The sequence below is a fragment of the Leopardus geoffroyi genome, chromosome A2 (genome assembly GCF_018350155.1).
Source record: "Leopardus geoffroyi isolate Oge1 chromosome A2, O.geoffroyi_Oge1_pat1.0, whole genome shotgun sequence".
NCBI lineage: Eukaryota > Metazoa > Chordata > Mammalia > Carnivora > Felidae > Leopardus > Leopardus geoffroyi.
The window spans coordinates 155,214,103-155,235,265 of NC_059331.1; the positions used below are offsets into that span (position 1 = coordinate 155,214,103).

The following is a 21,163-nucleotide window of genomic DNA, read 5'->3' on the forward strand; positions in this document are numbered from 1 at the left end:
TATACTAATATGTGATATTAAGTAATATTAATAAGTAATATTTCTGAACAAAAATTAAAGAAAATTTGTCCAACTTGATGAAGAAATTCACAACTGATTTGTGTAGGAGGGGAAGAACCATCACTGGACCTCGGCAGCTCTCCGGAGGGGAAAATAATCATTCCTAGCAGCATATTATATATCAGCTCCAGAGACATACATAAAGTTGATGAATTTTCAAGACAAATTTTGTTCCACCACTGAGGGCAGTCTCAGCTCTGGGCTCAGCTACCCTGAATCTCTTATGAGACTGGACCATTATGTAGAAGAACGAAACGTGGAGCAGATGGAAAGAGGGCAATCTTTTAGACAAAAGGGATTAAAATATCTTAGCTATCCTAAGAGAGGTTCCACGGAAAAAAGTACCATTTCAGGAACTATTTTTATTGTATTTTATTTTTTTATTTTTTTTAATGTTTGAGAGAGAGGCAGGGGAGGGGCAGAAAGAGAGGGAGACAGACTATGAACAGGGAAAGGGCAGAGAGAGAGAGGGAGACACAGAATCTGAAGCCTCAGGCTCCAGGCTCCAAGCTGTCAGCAAAGAGCCTGACATGGGGCTCAAACCCACAAACCGTGAGACCATGACCTGTGCCGAAGCTGGATACTTAACCTACTGAGCCACCCAGGCACCCCACCCCAGGAACTGTTTTTAAATTAAAGAAGAAAACATGGTGATGACTAGGGAATTTCCAGAGACTTTTGCTTAAGAGGAAAGTGCTACACTAAATTACGTGGGGAGGGGGAAACAAGGGGGATGAAAAAGGAGCATAGAGAAGGGGTTATGGAGGGGGGTGGCTCAAGGAATGAGAAAAGAAAACAAAGGAAGCTGGGATTAGGTAGAAGAGATTAAGTCACAAAGAGACCCCTCGAGGGCAATGTACAGCACGGGAGGTGAGAGCAAGAAAAGGAAATGCAAGCAGGTGGAGGTGCAGACCGTAACACGGGTTTGTTAGTTTAGCAGCCGTAACACTGGACGTGGGTAAAAGACACACTTGACATCTTCTTTCCTTCATCAAGGGATAAACTCCATACCGTAAAGTGAACCCAGAATGCCTTCTATGACTCAGCCATTCACTCATTCAAAGCACTATCAGGACACCTGAAATGTAACAATGATAAAATCAAGAAAATCAAGTGTCTACACTCCTGAAGCTGACATTTGGGGAGACAGAAAAACAAACAAGCAGCCATACAGTATATGTCTGATGTCAAGTGCTGTAGAGGAAAAAAAATGTGCCAGAGGGTAAGGGATTTTCTATCTTATACTACAGTAGTAGTTAGGGAAGGCCTTGCTGAAAAGATGACAATGAGAAAAAACCTAGAGGAAGTGTGGAACAGACCCTGGGGTATGTGAGGAAAGAATGCTCTGAGTTGAAGTAAAAGCAAATGCAAGGGCCCTGAGGCAAGTCGGCCTGTGTAAGAAACAAGAAAGCAGGGACGCTGTTGGCCAGGAGCAGTGGAGGACATGGTGTTCTTAGAGGCACAGAAGGCTTTTACTCTGGGGGAGATGGGACTCTCTGGAGAGTTCCAAGCAGAAGAGTCACAAGACCTGACTTATATTTTAAAAGTGTCACTCTGGTTCCCATGGCAGCAGAAGGAAGGGGACCAGTTAGAAAGCTACTGCAATAACCTCAGTTTATGTAAGGGGAGCGATGTGAAGGGATGAGACCATGAAGGTAAGCCAACAGCGTTCTGCTGGAGAATTTAAAACACAGACTAAGAGAAGAAATAAGAATGACTCCAACGATTCTGGCCTGAACACCCTGAAGGAGAGTTGCCATTGACAGAGGCCGGGAAGGCTGCAGGAGGAGGAGAGGGCTGACTGGGAAGGGAGCTCTGGGTTCAACTGTGGACACACTAGAGGGCTGGATGACTACTACTACAACTCATCCAAGTAGAGACATAAAGTTGGCAACTACATATTCAAGACTAGAGCTCAGGGGAGAGGTCTCTGAAGGAGATAAAAATTTAGGAATCATCCACATACAGATGAAAGCTGAAGTCACGGATGAGATAAATGCTAGAAAAAGAGAGCTACTGAGGACTAAACCCTGGGATCCTCCAGTGTTAAAAGATCAGGAAGATAAGAAGGACTTGCTGGAGAAAACCCAGCACAAGGATTCCCTGGAAGCCACGGAAGGGGAAGCTCACCAGCAACTTTGACAAGACCGTTGGCACAGAGTGGTAAAGATGAAAGTCCGATTGGGTTCAGAGAGAATGGGACCTTAATTAGCAAAGAAGAGATAGAGAAAAAGAACAAAAACAAAATTGGAAACAGTGAACATGGACACTTCTTTTGATGAATTTGCTGTAAAGGGAGTAAAGAAATGGGGGCTGCAGATGAAAGGGGAGTGTCAGGTTAAGGATGTTTTCTTCATTTTTAAAAAATGAAGGTTATATACTACTTGCTAATGAGAAAAAACAATATGGGGAAAGGGGTACAATTATTGAAGCCAGGTCCCTGAACAGATGACAAGGGACAGGATCTAATATACCTAAAGATAATTCCCAATAACTTTGGCAGTTTCCTTTTCTTTCTGGAAAGTTACATTTCCAGAAATTTCCTAAATCTGAAAAGAGATCTCTCCATACTACAGCAAACTTCGGCAACTGTGGCTCACATACAAATGACTGAATACAAGATGTATAGCACTGACCCTTCAAAAACAATGACTAGAATAAAAAGCACTAAAGAGGAAAAACTGTCACTTATTTCAAGAATACATGTTGTTCTGACAAAACAGATATGCTACATGTCCTCATTTAAAGATCCCTTCTTTCTAGTGGGTATGCAGACAGCTTCCAGTGACTCTGTACTGACGCAGCTCAGGGTCTACCAAAGTGTAGTTACGCAAACCTGCATCAAGCGGCTTGAGAGCCTCCTAGGAAGATGGTACATCTGAGCAGCTGACCTTCAAGTCACCCTGTCTTGCTCTCAACGCTAAGGGATATGCTGTGGTTCAGAGCAGTTACTCTTACTCGCTGGGCAGGCAAGGCCACCACTAAATCAGGGAGGAATCCAGAGAGCCCCACCCAGCACCACCACCATCGTTAGAAAGGCTGGACAACCGGATGGGATCCAGTTCCCAGATGGCATTACATTGGCAACAGGACACATTCAAGAGAACTGAAGGCCAGGACGGCTTGTCCTGCCACTGGGCCTCCTGCTGTATGAAGCCATTCTCATTTGGTTAAGTTCTTCTTCTATCCTTTACTTCCCTTAAAGAAATGTGTATTCTTGGGGTCACCTGGGTGGCTGGGTCGGTTAAGCGTCCAACTTCAGCTCAGGTCACGATCCCAGAGTTCATAGATTCAAGCCCCACTTCTGGGTCTGTGTTGACAGCTCAGAGCCTGGATCCTGCTTTGCATTCTGTGTGTGTGTGTCTCTCTCTCTGCCCCTGTCCCGCTCATGCTCTCTCTCTATAAACATTTAAAAAAATTTAGGAAATGTGTATTCTTTCCCTGTGTCTGTAATTACCCTGTCATCAATCGCCACCACCCTTCTGTCAATCTTACACATACACATTTTCTGTGATAAAGAGTCTTTATCTCAATACATACATCTTTTCTCACAAAAATTCAAATATGTAGCGAGTACTGCAAACATGCGATTTAACAGACATCTTTGTTCAGGACGAAATTAAATTTAAAAAGCCAAAATCCATTTAAAGCTGTTTTAAAGAAAAATGTTAAATAAATATTGCAGTACACAGATACAGGAGAAACCGTGATGGTGATCGGTAAGACGAAAAGTCACTGATGTGGTGGAGAGGAAGAGGCAGAAAGGGAAGAAAAGTCACCCATATCCTAACGCCACTTGACCTTAAAGTCCTAAAAAGCCGTGCCATCATCTTCCTCTGTTCTGTCCAGAGAAACAAAAGAACTTCTCCAAGCATGGAGCTGGTGAAAGAACCATGCAGCAGGCCTGGGGCCAGGACTAAGGCTGGAAACAAGCACTCTGCGACTGGCAGGAAGTAAGAGAAACTGCCTGGGTCAGGTAACACTCCTGAAGAGACGAGCAGCCCCAACAAGGTGATTCTGAGAAAAAGATGTGCGTGAAAGGCTGTGGGTGAACAATTAGAACAAGGGGTTCAAGGAATGAGGACACCGAAAAGAATTTCACATCAGGGGATCCGGCCTCTCCCACCACAGGCTGGATGCCCACAAAGGGAGAGGCAAGAACAAGAAAATTCGGGAGCGGAGGCCAGCACAGGCTACTTGGCATTTGGAAGGTTGGAAAAGCAGGTTTGGGGAAAGAATTCCCTGAGTCAAACAGAAGAGACTCTGCTCTCCCAGTAACCATGGGATCTGATCCTTTGATATACAGAAAATAAGGACAGCCTAGCAAAAAAAAGAAAGTGACTCAAAGAACCAGGCACACAAAAAATCAGCCTTGAAAAAGTACTGAAATAGGGAAGACTCTAAGAGAGAAATATGAGTCATATCTGTGACAAGTTAAATTAAGTAAAAAGACTCAAATTCCTCTAATCTGCAGATGAAACTATTTATACCCCACAATTCCTTCAGAAAGCAATGAAGTAAAAAGGACTGACCACATGTCTCCAATATAGTGTGTGTGATGTGATAGGTGAGGCAGTGTGGGAGCTCACAGAGAAGAGGAAAAACCCATGAACCCACAAAGCAGTTTCTGGGGGGAGAAGGCTCTGATGTGGCCTCCCCAGAAGGCCACAGAAAGTTTCTGACGTCATTGATGGGAACTGGCCAGAAAGCCTCTGCTTCCAGGGTGCCTTGTCCCACACTTTGTCACTTACTAAATTAGGATGCTATCCAAACTCACTCGGTTCTGACTTTTGTTCATGTGGAGTTGGTTTTTTTTTTTTTTTTTTTTTTTTTTTGCTATTGTTTTTTAAATAGTCTGTGGAGTTCCTGAGCAGTAAGAATATCTCCAGGACCTCCAAGCAGATCCCCAGGACCCTTTAATTTTCTTTTTTATATTTGTTAATACTAAAGTATCCATAAAACACTATATAAATCAAAAGGACCACAGTGGACATTATCCCGATTTCTTTGTCAAATAGTGACTGCTTATCTGACAACAGCTTGTGCACATAAAAAAAACACACACCAAATTGGAGCACCTGGGTGGCTCAGTTGGTTAAGCCTTTGACTCTGCTCAGGTCATGATCTCACAGTTCACGGTATGGAAACCCATGACGGGCTAAGCACTGACAGCATGGAGCCTGCTTAGGATCCTCTCTCTCTGTCCCTCCCCTGCTCATGCTCTCTCTCTCTCTCTCTCTCAAAATAAACAAACATGAACAAAAATTAAAAAAAAAAAAAAACACCAAATTATCTACAATGGTATAGGTTCTCCCAACTTGAACAAGGTCATAATTTACTGCACATGATGTCAGGCTGTTATGATTGCTAACTGATAAATGGGAATCAATATTAGATATCTGAAATGCCTGTGTTTTGAGCTCAAGGAAAACTATACTTCTAAATTACAAAGGAAGAGAAGTTCTGCACCTCTTCACAAAACATTGTGAAAACGTTTTATTCCCCCTCCCCATAACACAATACAATTTGGATATGTCGTTGTATGTTCTCTAATATTGATTTTGATGTATTAGAATTAGCTGATGAATGCAACTTACTGCCTTGGTAAATTAGTATGTTAAATTTGCATAGTTAGTAGGGTTAAGCTCACCAAACTTATATTTTAGTATCACTGTTCCTTCTGCTTCCTGGTTGTGCTCAACATTCCCCTTAGAACATAAATTTTAAAATATGACTACAGGGGCACCCAGCTGGCTCAGGCAGTTAAGCATCTGACTTCGGCTCAGGTCACAGTCCCGTATTTTGTGGGTTCGAGCCCTACATAGGGCTCTCTGCTATCAGAGCAGAGTCCGCTTTGGATCCTCTGTCCCCCTCTTTCTCTGCCCTTCCCCAGCTCGTTCTCTTTCTCTCTCTCTAAATAAATAAATAAACTTAAAAAAAATTTTTTAAATAAAATATGACTACAGATAAAAAAAAATTTAAAAATGTGTAACACTAGGAACTTATCTTAAGGCTACCCAAATGCTTGTCAAGAATAAAGATAAACATACAAAAATAACACATACTACAGCACAGTTAGGTACTAAGAAGAAAAGAAAGAAAAGAAACGGAGAAACCAGATGAAGAATCCATCATCAGAGAACCAGGTTAATTATGGGAAATTCACAGAATGGAATTCTATGCAGCCATTTAAGAAGAATGAGATACCTGTTATGCTGTTACAAAAAGCTCTCCTCAACCTCCAGGATATTTTAATAAATGAAAAAGAGCCAGTATAGGGGCACCTGGGTGGCTCAGTTGGTTAAGCATCCAACTTCAGCTCAGGTCATGATCTCACCGTTCGTGAGTTCAAGCCCCACATCAGGCTCTGTGCTGACAGCCTGAAGCCTGCTTCAGATTCTGTGTCTCACACTCTCTCACTCTCCCTCTCTCAAAAATAAATAAACATTAAAAAAAAAAAAAAAGAGCACAGTATAGAATCATCTGTACTGTATGATGTCCACCTTCTTGGATGGTAACTCAAAACTGTCAATGTTGTTTACTGCTGGAGAAGTGAACTGTAGGAAGGAGACAAGAGATTTTCACTTCTCATTTTTTCATTTTTCTATATTGCTTGAATTTCTCACTAGATTTTGTTTTGTTTTGTTTTGTTTTAATTACAGGGTATGTGGTCAAAGGAGATATGAACCCTTTCTTGTATTCATCTTTTTACCTCCCTATATTGCTTAAAGCTGATAAATGTTATACATTAAAATAATTCTTTAACGAATAATCAATAAAGAATGCTAATAAGCCGATTAATTCCAAAACTAGTGATAAAGGGAAAGAAACAGTTAATTCCGCCTCTCCTATACAAACTGTACCACTAGGTAACCAAAGGGATAGATAAAGAAAAATCTTCTCTTTACGGAAGTATTCTAACTAGTAAATAAAAAAGAATTACGTAAGTAAATTGTCATCAGTTTGGAACCACTCATAAATAAATGAATGGATACTGACATTGGTCAATGGCAGTAAACATGACAAAAAGAGAAATCAAACATTTTATGCTTCCTGATGGAAGACTATACCTCCCACTTATAAAATATTCTTTAAATTTATTTATTTATTTATTTTGAAAGAGAGACAGGCAGAGGGAGAGACAGAGAGAGAATCCCAAGCAGGCTCCGCACCGTCAGGACAGAGCCCAATGTAGGGCTTGAACTCATGAACCACGAGATCATGACCTGAGCCAAACTGAAGAGTTGGACACTTAACGGACTGAGCCGCCCAGGCACCCCTATAAAATATTCTTGAAGGGAAAAAACTGAATCTGATCAAGCTTCTCTAGATCCAATTACCAATTTACAGGAAAGAGAAGAATATGTTAAAAGATGCAGCAGGGATGTAATAAGCAAAATCCAGAAAGTGGAAAACTTTGCAGGATAAAAGAGCACTGTTGACCAAAAACAAATTGCAAGGGGAAAATAAGAGACATGAGGAAAATCTGTAGATGAGGGTTTTCCAAAAGCAGCACTAGTGACACTTAGGGATGGATAATTCTTTCTCGTGGGGGCCGTGCTGTGCACGGATGTTTAACAGCATCCCTACCCTCTACCTACTCGACTCCAGCAGCAATTCCCCCTCTCCGTCCACCGGCCCCAAACCCCGGTGCCACCAAAAGTGTTTCTAGATATTCCCAAGTATCTTCTGGTGGGGAACAAAACCTATCCAGTTGAGAACTACTGCTACAGATTAAAAGACTTGTGGACTATATTTGGATCCTGATTCAAACAAACAGTAAAAAAAAAAAAAAAAAAAAAAAAGTTAATGACATTTTTGAGACAAGTGAAAATTTGAACAATGACTATTTCATGAAATTAAGGAATTGTCAATTATTTTTAGTTGTGATACGGTATTTTTCTATAAGATGCCTTACCTTACAGATACACATGCTAAAATATTCACAAATGATTTGTCATGAATTTGCTTCAAAATAACTAAATGCAGGGGCGCCTAGCTGGTTCAGTAGAGCATGCAATTCTTGATCTCAGGGTTGTAAGTTCAAGTCCCATGTTTTGAGCCAGAGATTACTTAAAAGTTTTTTTAAATCTTAATACAAAAAATGCAAGGGAAGAGGGAGAGTTCAATGAAACAAGACTGGTCATGAATTGATAATCACTGAAGCATAGTGATGGTTACCTGGGAGCACATTATATTATTTGGTCTACTTTTGTGTATGTTTGAAATCTTCTCTAGAAAAAACAAAAATTAAAGTCAAGACCATCATGGTAACTAGCAGCACTCAGCTGAATGACAAGCCAACCCAGTAACTCAATCTTGGTAACATTCAACTGATTTCCACTAACTATCCCATGAATGTCACTCAGAGGCACTCAAACTAATGCATTAAACACACACACACACACACACACACACACACACACACACACACATGCTATTCCTCTTTTTCCAAGACAAATTAAAAGAAACTCCCAGGATACTTTAAACCCCGGGGGTTCACAAAACACAGATTAGAAAATGCTGCTTTAGAGATATTCCTGAATCATTAATAATGCTTTAGAGATTCCTATTATATTCATTTAGGTGCTCAGTGTATATCTGTTCCTTTATGTCGCTTCGATTCGTCAATTTTGTTTAATACTAAAAATGACCAAAAGCAGTGGTATTTTAAAATTTAGATAAGAATAATATTTTTATCTTTCTTTTTAAATATAATTTATTGTCAAATTGGCTTACATACAACACCCAGTGCTTATCCCAACAAGTGCCCTCCTCAATGCCCATCACCCATTTTCCCTCTCCCCACTCCCCCCTCCACCCTCAGTTTGTTCTCTGTACTTAAGAGTCTCTTGTGGTTTGCCTCCCTCTCTCTCTGTTTGTAACTATATTTTTTCCCCTTCCCTTCCCCCATGGTTTTCTGTTAAGTTTCTCAAGACCCACATAAGAATAATATTTTTAAACTTAGGTACAAAGCATCACAGGAATACAACTTAAATATCCACTAGTGAACACTGTAGTGAAGAATATTTTCCCACAAGGCTATTCTTCCCAGCCAGCCAATGATAAGGTACACTTAAAAATATGTTATGTATATATTAACAGATGTAAGAGGGAAAGCGTACGGTTCTCTTCATAGATGCTGAAGAAGTCTTTTGACAAATTCAATATTCATTCACGATAAAAACATTAAAAAAAAAAAACCTAAAGAGACTCTTAATAGGATAAATTATGCCTAAAGCTAGTATCTAATTTAATGAAGAAACAGAGGCCTTTCCACTAAAATCAAGAACAAAGAAAGGATGTCCACTATCTCCACCACTATTTAATATTGCAAGTGGGATAAGCCTGTACAATTAGATAAGAGAATTCATTTAGAGGCAGAATAGGTATGATAGGAACCTCTAGTGAACTGATAATACAACGAACTCAAACAATTCTTTTAGTAAAATAGCTGGAAATAAAAGTAACTCCCGAAGTCAAATCTTCATATATACAACCAATAACCAATTAGCAAGCAAATGATAGAGAAAAGCCCATTTACAACAGTAACAAAGAAAACAATATATAGGAATAAACTTATAAACTTGCAAAATCTTCACAAAAAAAAAACCATTTAAACGTATCTGATAGTCACATTAAGTAGACCTAAATAAAGAGACATCCCTGTTCTTGGGATTACAATGTCCATTCTCCCTAATTTAGAAATTCAATGTAATACCAGTAAAATATTAACAAGCCTTTTTTTTTTTTAACTTTTAATTTTAATTCCAATTAGTTAACATACAGTGTTATAGTAGTTTCGGGTATACAATGTAGTGATTCAACAACTCCACACATCACCCAATGCTCATCACAACAAGGGCACTCCTTAAATCCCCATCACCTATTTAACCTATCCACCCTCCTCCGGTAACCATCAGTTGTCTATAATTAAGAGTCTGTTTCTTGCTTTCAAATAATCAACAAGCTTTTAATGAAATTAGACAAGTTGCTACTGAAGTTCATATGGAAAGATACACCCCCAAGGATGGCCAGAAAAACACTGAAAATAACTAACTGCAAGGCTGGGACTGGTGCTACCAGACTTTAAAACATACAATAAAAGCCATACTTAAAAGTATGGTAGTGGTATAAGAGCAGATAAACAGATCAGTGGAAAATAACAGAAAGGGGAGAAACTGATTCACATATATAGAGAATTTCAATATCTGATAAAGGTAGCATGTCAAATTACCAGGGCAAATAAGAACTTTTCAATAAATAGTGCTGTGACAGGAAAATTTATTTAGAAAAAAATAAAATTATATCCCTATTTCATACCATATACAAGAATAACTTCCAAATGTATTAGGGATCTAAATGTAAAAGAACACAGAACCATACAAGTTCTCAAAGAAAACCGTTAAAATCCTTTTTAACCTTGGGGTAGAGAAAAGCTTGCTAATTATGACTCAAAATCCAGAACCAATAAAAGACTGGTAAATAAGACTATATATGTGATGTGTGTGTGTGTGTGTGTGTGTGTGTGTGTGTGTGTATTCATTTGCATGGCATAAAAAACATCACCACAGGCAAAATTATAAAAATAACTATGACCATGGAAGGAATATTTACATATGCCACAAAGGGCTAACATTCCTAAAATGTAAAGAGCTCCAAAAACCTGACAGAGTCAGAAAAAGTTATAAACAATCTTCAAAAAAAGAAAATGCCCTCAAACATATGAAATGTTGTTTAAATTCATTTGTAATTAGGGAAACACAGAGATACTATTTTTCACCTATCAGATTGGCAAAGATTAAAAAACATGACAACATTCTGATGGCAAGAACATGGGGAAAGATGCACTCTCATATCCTGCTGGTGGAACTGCAAAATGGTGCAACAATTCTGGAGGGAAATCTGGTAATCTTAACAAACAATATAGGCACTTATCTTTTGACCAAGTAAACCTACTTCTGCTAATCTAACCTGAATATACCTCCAACAATATGAAAATACATATGCACAAGATTATACTTTTTTGGTAGCCATTTGTAATCACAAAATACTATAAACAATCTAACTGCCCATATACAAGAGAATGGATGAATAAAACAGGGAACATCCACACAAAGGAGTACTATACAGCTGTTAAAAAGAATAAGGAAGAGCTCTATGAACAGACATGGAATGATTTCCAGTATGTATTCTTAAGTGAAAAAAAAAACAAAGAAGAGTACTCATCATAAGCCACCCTGTGTGTAAAGGAAATAGATACAAGAAAATACACATTAATCTTCCCACATTTTGTGGGAAAACAAAAACTCCACAACGGATAAATCAGAAACTAAAGAGAGGTAGCTGGAAAAGAGATGCAAAGGTACTGGAGAGATGAACAGGGTGTGACCCTTCTGAGTAGACCTTTTCACGTAACTCTGACTTCTCAGAATCATGGTAATACTTTACATACTCAAAGTATAAACCAACCAGGATGTGGGAGGAAACCAAAATCCAACACAAATAGTAACGTATAAACCCAACTGTATTACAAATAAATGACATGACACACTAAATTGGGGGATAAAAGAACAGAACCTAAGTGTGGAAAACAGTGTTTGACTAGATGTTATAGATAGCTAGAAAGTATAGGCTAGATATTATAGATACATATTTGATATTATAAAGCTAAAGATATTGTAAGTATAAGGTTAAAAACAAAAAGAACCACAAATAAATGCTATAATTTAGTTAGTAAATCTATTACAACAGTATGGTTTAGCAATTCTAGAACTACTTTATGTATATAATACTAGGATGGAAGGAAACAAAACTATATTGCAGATAACAAGAGCTAGACTGCCCAACCCACTGCTGGACAAAAAAGTTAAAAGTAAGGAAAGGGAGAAGGCTAAACTGAACTCTGTAGTATTAGATTAGCATCAAAGTTATGATTATGAAAACTCGTAGGTTTTAAAACATACAGATAGATGGAACAGAAACAAATACAGTTGTGTATGCATAATAAATTTCCTAGCTTTGTCATGGAGAACGCCTACAAGCAAAAAGCCCATCTAATGCCAGACCTTCGTTTCTAAAAACCAGTCTCCAATAAAAGGAACCAGGACTCACAGAAACACACACAAAAATCATCCAAGTTTCTATTAATTCACACCATAATTAATGGAAAAGTATAATACTAATAATATTAATGGAAAAGTAAACAATCACTATAGTAACAAAATGTCACTTCCAAAAAGAATCAGAAACTTGGTAGCAGCTGCAAGATCAACACTGGTCAACTGTTCAAAAGCTGTGCAAATTATTGTGGGGTTTGAATTGCTCAAACCAAGTAAAGCTTGCTTTATAATCAAATTCCTCTACACCTGTTCCATTATTCTTAAATCCCCATTTCAGATCAAATATAAAGGCATTCTTCCCCTTGGATATTCAGTAAAATCAATTTCATACCTAAGAACACAGGATATGAGAGCATACCAAGCAGAAATCTTCCCCAAACTGACAGTTAAAAAAGAAAAAAAAAAAAAAAAAAAGTTGATGAGAGAACTATGTCACTGCCTCCAAGCAGCCTGAGATGACTCCCACATCAAAACAGATTTTGTTCGGGGCGCCTGGGTGGCGCAGTCGGTTGGGCGTCCGACTTCAGCCAGGTCACGATCTCGCGGTCCGTGAGTTCGAGCCCCGCGTCAGGCTCTGGGCTGATGGCTCAGAGCCTGGAGCCTGTTTCCGATTCTGTGTCTCCCTCTCTCTCTGCCCCTCCCCCGTTCATGCTCTGTCTCTCTCTGTCCCAAAAATAAATAAATGTTGAAAAAAAAAATTTTTAAAAAAAATTAAAAAAAAAAAAAAACAGATTTTGTTCAATAGCAAAATCAAGTACACATATATTCACTTTTATAAGTCAAACACATGAAAAGAATGCTCATATATTTTCTTATGATAAACTCTCATCTCAAAAAGAAAGTGGCGGGGCGAGGAAGGGGGGGCTTCTGGGTGGCTCAGTTGGTTAAGCATCTGACTCTTGATATCAGCTCAGGTCATGATCTCACAGTTCATTATTTCAAGCCCTGAGTCAGGCACTGCACTGACAGCTTGGGGCCCACTTGGGATTCTCTCTCCCTCCCTTTATCCCTACCCCCCCCCCCCACCCACACACACACACTCTCTCTCTCAAAATAAATAAATAAAACTTTGGGAAAAAAAGATATTGATAAGTTCCTCAAATGGGCTTTTCGTTTTCTTATAGGGAAATACACGTTCACCTAGTAAGTTTATGTCGTAACACTAAAAGTAATTTCACCTTTAAGAAGATATATAAAATAAATTTTAAAAATAATTTTTATCCCTAATGTAAAAAGTAATAAAGTAACAGGAAATAAAGAAGTAAATAAAAATAAGAAATCCATTATAACAAGCATGAAAACAAAGTTATAAAACTTCTCAAATATTTTATAAGTGCTACTCCCAAAGCAGTTATGACCATTTTTAATATATTCATGCCAAAGACAATAACTTAATAAAGAACAAAAACAAAAGTACAATGTTTATAGATGTATCTCTCTGGAAACTGTTGCATCTATTCCACCAATGCCCCCCCTCACCCCATCCCAGGATAAAGACAGACAAGGGGGAAGAAACCCAATACCGCCCACTACTGGTCAAGAGAGCGAGCTCAGGAGTCAGCTCACCTGAATTCAGATGCTAGCTCTAAGACCTTCTAGCTTTGGACGCTGGAAGAGTTAGTAACCTCTCTAACCCTCAGATCCCATCTGTAAAATAAGGATAACAATAACCCTTATCCAGCAAGGTGACTATGAGAAATAGATGAGCTAATTAATATATCTAACACAACAGTGCCTAGCACTTGGCATAAAGCATTCAATAGTGTCTGAGTGAATTCCAGGACTCCGATGACTTCAGGTGAGGACCTGAGAAATTGCTACCAAATAGCACTATTCTAGATAAACTTTTTCTTTTCTCATAAACGAAGCTTTTCATTCATTCATTTATGACATCTGAAAATTACCAAAATTGATTCCAACTTTTAAAGTCCTCTCACCTGGATGATTACAGCCGTCTTCCTGGTCTGCCTGTCACCTTTGCCTCTCTGTCTATTCTCCACATAGCAGCCAGAATGAAGCTTTTAAAGGTTAAGTCAAATCGTTTACTCCTCTATTCAAAATATACCTGAGCAAAATCAAAAATATTCTTGTGTTCAAATGTCTCCTCAAGGCCTTCCATAATCACACCATATAAAAGCGGCCTTTTATACTACTTCCCAGCCTTTCTTTTTCCTAGGTCAATTTCCTTTTCTTTTGTAATATATACTTATCTATCTTCCCCCACTAGAATATAAGTTACAAGAGAGCAAGGAACATCTTCTTCATTGCTATACTCCTAGCACCAAGAACAGCACCACGCATACCACAAACCCCGAGCCAAAGCCAACATCATACTTAACAATAAAACACAGACGGCAATCCCATTAAAGACAGGGACAAGAAAAAAAAATCGCAAAATACCATACATCAGCTACCAAATCGGCAAATTATTAACTTTTTAAATTTTGAAGTACACTTCAACAATAAAATCGTTTTTAGAAAATCTCCAGTGCAGGGGGCGCCTGGGTGGTGCAGTTGGTTGAGCAGCTGATTCTTGACTTCATCTCAGGTCATGATCCCAGGGTCATGGGATAGAACCCTAAGTTGGGCTCCACGCTGAGCTCAGAGCCTGTCTAAGATTCTGTCTCTTTCTCCCTCTGCCCCTCACTCATGTGCATGTGCGCGCTCCCTCTCTCTCAAGTTTAAAAAAAAAAAAAAAAAAAGACAATTATTTAGGGGAGCCCAAGGGGCTCAGTCGGTTAAGCATCCGACTTCAGCTCAGGTCATGATCTCTGAGTTAGTTGGTGGATTCGAGCCCTACACTGGGCAGGCTCTGCCCTTGACAATGTGGAGCCTGCCCAGTATATATTCATTCATTCATATTCTCTCCCTCCCTCTCTCCCTTCCTCTCTCTCTCTCTCAAAATAAGTAAACTTAAAAAGAAAGATCTCCAATGCACATACATCTCAGTGAATTTTTACAACTGCGTACATTTATGTAACCACCACCCAAGATCAAGATACACAACATTTCCTGAACTTCAGAAGCCTCTTGGTTGGGTCTCCTCTCAGTAAATAGCCCCAGAGAGGTAAGCACCAGTCTGACTTCTCTCACCCAACTACTCCTGTACTTGAACTTCATATAAGTAGGTTCAAACAATAGTCGCTTTTGTGCCTGGCTTCTTTTATTCAACTTTGTATCTGTGACATTTGCCCATGTTATTGCATGCATCAATAGTGCATTCCTTTTTTAATCATTGGGCAGCACTCTATCTTATGAATATACCACAATTTATTTTTTTTTTAATTTTTTTTTCAACGTTTATTTATTTTGGGGACAGAGAGAGACAGAGCATGAATGGGGGAGGGGCAGAGAGAGAGGGAGACACAGAATCGGAAACAGTCTCCAGGCTCTGAGCCATCAGCCCAGAGCCCAACGCGGGGCTCGAACTCACAGACCGTGAGATCGTGACCTGGCTGAAGTCGGACGCTTAACCGACTGCGCCACCCAGGCGCCCCTACCACAATTTATCATATCCACTGTTGATGACATTCAGGCTGTTTCAGTTTGGAGATAATATGAATAGTACAGCTGCAAACAATCTTCGGTATGTCTTCTGGTGGAAATATTATCTGCAGACTGGCAACATGTTTGATTGGTTCTGGGGGAAGGGTTTAATAATACTTTAGACTATGGATGACACAGGGAACTAGAAGTGGGCAGTGCTGGTGAGAGTCTAAACTGGAATAACCTTTCTGGAGGACAATGTGGCAACAGGCACCAGAAGCTTGAAAAGATCTGTGCCCTGAGACTAATAATTCTACTTCAAGGAAATTTCTTATCGGATACTTACAAGTGCCAGACTTCTAAGTGTTTTGCATGTATTAACGCATGTGATTTATTCTATGGACATATTAGAGATGCTCACAATGGTTTAGAAGGATGTCAACCATCCATCATTAGGAATTGCAAGTAGTAGCAGTAAATAAGGTAAAAAACTAAAAGGGGAATGATGTTAAAACATATTGTACCTCTATGAAATTAAACATTATGCAGCCACTGAAACTGTTTTTAAAGAACATTACAGACACAGGAAAAAATATATGTTAGCAAAGTTAACAGTGGAATGAATAAAATGAATTCCAGTTTTTTAAATCTATGCATATACCTTAAATGTTAAAATAGTGGTAATCCCTGGAAGACATGGGTACTTTCGTATTCTTGATATTTTTCTGTACTCCCCATTTTTTCTATATTGATTTTGTCAATCAAAGAGAATACAACACTAAAAGGACTAGTAAACAAAGGTGTTTACATTCTTATGGGGAGACAGAAGATATAATCCAATTTAATTAGGGCAGTGACGCAGTTTTGTATAGGATGAAATTAAGAGTACTATGTGAAAGACCTCTAGCCTAGAGATTAGGGGGTGAGACATTATCAGGAAAGATCTCCATTGTCTTACTTCCACCAAGGACTCCCGAGAGGAAGAACTCCATCTCTAGGCTGGAAGGAACCTTCATAAGAAAATCCTGTTAATTCTTCAGCTTACCATCCTTAGGATATCAATTACACATTGTACCCTGGCAAGTGTTCTTTTCCCCGCCCACTTAGAAAAAAGGCTTAGCCAGAGGAGGAGTGAAAGAATTCCTGAACACCAAGGATACGGTAGTTCAACAGCTTCAAACGTGGAGGAAGCTGGTTCCACCCACTCTGCAGCCTGGCTGAAATGCATGAAGGAAGGGCCTCTCTTTCCCTGTTAGGCTAAATGAGGGCAAAAACTTTTCAGATTTCCAGATGTCAGAAACTCCAGATAGAGTAAACTCAAATTTATACCAAAACACTGATCCCTTGAGTTCAAAAAATTCTTCTACTTGAAGAAATAAAATCATCAAGAAATTATCCTGGTAAAGGTAATTCTCTGTATCAGCCCTCCCACTCCCTCCTCCTCTGCAGACAGACCACCCCTGGAAACCAAAGGAAAGCGGAGCATGAAGATTAAAACTGTACCTTAGTATCTGAGTGGCCAATTCTCACTTCAGCAAATGATATTTGTTTAATAATACATAAAGAATATTTTGAGGTGTTCAAAAAAACCACCACTCATTTTTATGGTACAATAAACATTATTTTCTCAACTGTTGCCAAATTACCCATACTTGATTAAGAAATTTGCTAAGAAGATGTTGCTTTTGCATGGCAGGGCGTTATTACTAAATTTTCTAACTTGTGACATCTAAACCACATTAAAATTCTCAAGGACTGCTGGTCAAAAACAAAACAAAACATTTCAGAGTCACTTCCACAGATAAGAAATCACACAAATTTATGTGATAAATTTATGTTTTGGTCTCACTCTCCTTCCTTCAATATATGCCCTCTTTATTTTCCCTTCAAACTTCTGTTTTCAAATTTATACTTAAATGTCACAAAATTCTCCATAACCTACCTGCAGCTTTTCATGGCTATAGTGTTAAATTGCCTAAATTAAGATTTAAGAAAACTCTAGTCTAAAATTTATTAACGTATCACATCTCTACATCGCACAATGGAACAAATTTCTTATGCAGCTAAAATAGTTTTTTGAAAAAAGTAACTATTTACATAATCACCAGGGATCCTGGTTTTATTCTATATGTAACCTAGATTTTTGGATAATCTACTCCGGTTGCCTAGAATATGTTATGGGAACAGAGGATATAGAAATAGAACTGGCAAAATTTGGTATGTTCAAATTTCGGCTTTACATATAATCAAAATACAGAAAAAAAAATCGCTTTGGAATAATAAAAAAGAACATTGGACAATTTATTCTTAATTACATGTTCCAAAGTTGTAATAATATTCCCTTAGCATAGACCAGACTGTGAAAGATTACCTGATATACAAAATTAGGACGCTGTCCTTCTTTTACAGTGACAATTTGGCAGGGGAGGGGGGGGTGGTCATTGTTGTCGCTGTCAGAATTGTGCCACCTGATTAAATAAAACTACTTGAAGATTAAGTAAAACTAACTGTACCTAACACTAAACACTGTAAAGAACGCTGTAACAGAAGCGGTTTTCTCTCCCAGGGCCAGTAGAGGGAGACTAAGACATCTGGCCTGGTCGTGCAGTGTTTCTGTAAAATTGGGGAGGGGGAGCGGAGGCTGTATTTAAATGTCCTGCTGTCAATCAAAGGACACTTCCTACAATCACAGTCACCATATCTGCTATTAGCCGTGAGCGTACTCTCGCCAAGATACAACACCAAACGGTGCTCGCGTAACCTGCTTCACCTAAAGGTGACCGCAGGCTTTGCCACAACACCCAAATAAGGACTTTGGGAGCCCAACCCCAACTAGTTTCTTTGTTTAAATGCCTGCGAATCCCTCCCACGCCGGAGTCAAGAGGCTGTGGCGCCGCCCTTTATTAGCCTCACACTTTGATTACAAAACACACGAGTCGACGGCTTGGCGGCGGAGGCGGCCCGAGCTCTCACAAACGTCAAACCCGAAACGCAGGCGGCTGCGGAGGCAGAGGGCGACGCTCGCCGCCCCCGCCACCCGACCCAAAGTGCCCACCGGCCGGCCAAAGTTCGCCCGCACCAGGCCCCCCGGATGCGAGCCCCCGGCCGTCCGGGTGTCGCCGGCCCCTTGGGCGACGGGAAATTTCACTCTTTGTAAAGTTTGAGCTGCGGCGCGGGGGCGACTCAGGGGGTTGGGGACCAGAGGCTGTCGTTCAGGCCCCGCTGACCACTCCACCCCCGCCAGGACCGGGTGTGCTGGGGTGGCGGGTGGGGGGCACGGTCAGAGCCGACCTGCCGCCCCGCCCGGGACCCCCGGCCCCAAACTTCCGACTGGCATCTTTTAAGTCCCCGAGAGTGCCTCATCTGTTGCTCTGTTTACTCCTCGGAGCCTCGCCGGGCTGGCGCTGCCGACGCCCCCGTCCCAGTGTCCCGCGGCCGAGGAAGTTTGATAAAGACCGGGGAAGGGGGCGCGACGGGGACCGCGGAGGGGGAGGGGAAGAGGGCAAATTCTGGAGACCCTGAGCTGGGGCGAGCCGGTCGCCGCCCGGAAGGAAGGCGCTGCGGCCAGCCGAGCAGGGCGGCCGGCCGGGCGGCGACTCCGGGCCGGAGCCCCGGGCGGGCGGGGCGGCGGCCGGGCTGCGGGCGCCGCGAGGGGCGGCGGGCCCCGCCGGCGCTCCGCCCGCCGCCTCCGCCGGCGCCTGCCCCGGCCGCGTCCCCTCGCCCCGGTCTCCCCCTGCCAACTTCTCGGCCGGCCCCCTTTGTTCCCGTTTGTTGTGGCGACTCTTCTCCCGGCCGGGAGATCCCACCAGCCCCCCTCAGCCCGCCCGGCGCCCGGCGAGCCCGGGGCCCCGCGCGCCCCGCTTGCCCGGGCCGGGGGCTCGGAGCTGGGGCCCCTCGGCGCTCGGCGCCGCGGCCGGGCGGAGGGGGGCGCGGGCGGCCGGCGCGGCGGCGGCGGCGGTTGGCCCGTGGCCGTCCGCGGCGGCGGCGGCGGGGCTGGAGGGGGTTTATTTACCTGCCGTGGAACCAGTCCTTGCAGATATCGCACTCGATCATGAAGCGGTTCACGTCGTACGGCTGCCGGCACACACAGTACACCGGCGGGGGCGGCGGGGGCGCCGAGGCCCGGCCCGGAGCCGCCACCGACACGGCTGCCGCGGCGGCTCCAGCTGCTGCTCCCGCGGCCACCGCCGCCGCCGCTCCGGCCATCTTTAAAAAACACACACACGCTCGCTCGCTGCTCCGCTCGCCGACTGGAGCGAGCGCAGCCGCCAGCCAGCGCCGCCTCCTGCAGCAGCCGGAGCAGCAGCCGCGGCGGCTGCGGCGGCGGCGGCGGCGGCGGCGCCTCAGTGCGCGCGCGCGAGGTCGCTGCCGGGGCCTGGGGGCGGGCGGCGGCGCGCGCACGACGCGCGAGGCTCCGGCCCGGCTCCTTCCGGCGCTCCGCGCGGGGCCGTGCGTCTCGCGCACGTCGTCCCGCCGCCGGCGCGCGCGCCCCGCTCCCCTCGCGTCGGCCGGGCGGGGGCGCTAGGGGGGGCGGGGGGGGCACCCGCTGAAGGGCACTCGGGGCGGGGGAGGCGGAGGGAGGCAGAGGCTCCCTGAGGACACGCGCGGCGGCGCAGGGAGCGCGGCCACAGGAGGAGGACGGCGGGAGCGTGCGAAAAGCCGGCTTCGGCGTTTCTGAGTGCGAGCTGAGGCCGGGGAAGTTCCTGCGCAGTGGAGAGCGGCACACGCTGCGTCTGTGCGCCGGGAAGGGAAACCGAGGAAGTTAGAGCCCCGCCAGGGCCACCTCCAGACGAGGGGAGAATCCTTAGGCAATTAGCAGCCTCCCTGCGACCTTTGCGGGCCGGAGCCGAGGGTTTAACAGCAAGCCGAGCCCTGCCGAGGGGCCCGAGTGTGCTGGGGAGTTCCTCAGACCCGAAAACGTCCCACTCCAATTCCCACCGACCAGCTAGGGAATTAGTGTTGATGGAGCCGCTGATAGGTGAAGGAGGTGGTTCTCAAGAGGAATTCATTAATGTCAGCGAGCCAAGAGGGACCAGCGTGAAGTGTGCTGGGTGGAGAAAGGACTGCAAAGGACTCTGGCGTGTTATAAATAACACGACGTAGATGCGAATGCTTTCGAGTCCCAAGTTCGGAAGACAAGGATAAAATTCTAAATGACAGTGACACCTCGGGAAAGGAATACTACAAAAAAAAACAGACAATACGGTACCTGGCGCGTAACAGGCCATTAATAAATATTTTTGAATGAAAGGTGAGATTGAGAAGAATAAAAACAGCTAACAAGTACTGAATAGAGAAAGAATGCTTTGGAATCATAACTACGCGAATTGGAAGGCACGTTAAGGATTATTGAATCAGATATTTGTAGCTGAATTTCGTAGTAATTTCTATCATGGGGAAAGCGCTATGGCTCCCATCTCAGCCAGCCCGACAGAGAATCGCTGATCCAACCTACTTTTTATAACCGAGGAAAGTGAGTAATTTGCCTGAAGTCT

At 42.5% G+C, this 21,163-nt stretch overlaps 1 protein-coding gene across 1 annotated transcript in view; it reads right to left on the bottom strand.

Moving 5' to 3' along the window:
- The window catches only part of KDM7A (lysine demethylase 7A), an 82,714-nt gene extending 62,675 nt beyond the window's left edge, over positions 1-20,039 (bottom strand). Inside the window, exon 1 of the mRNA XM_045495860.1 lies at positions 19,681-20,039. Within this exon, the coding sequence (XP_045351816.1) occupies positions 19,681-19,874 (194 nt within the window). The 5' untranslated portion in view covers positions 19,875-20,039. The remainder of the gene's footprint in view (positions 1-19,680) is intronic.
- Between the last annotated feature and the right edge of the window lie 1,124 nt (positions 20,040-21,163).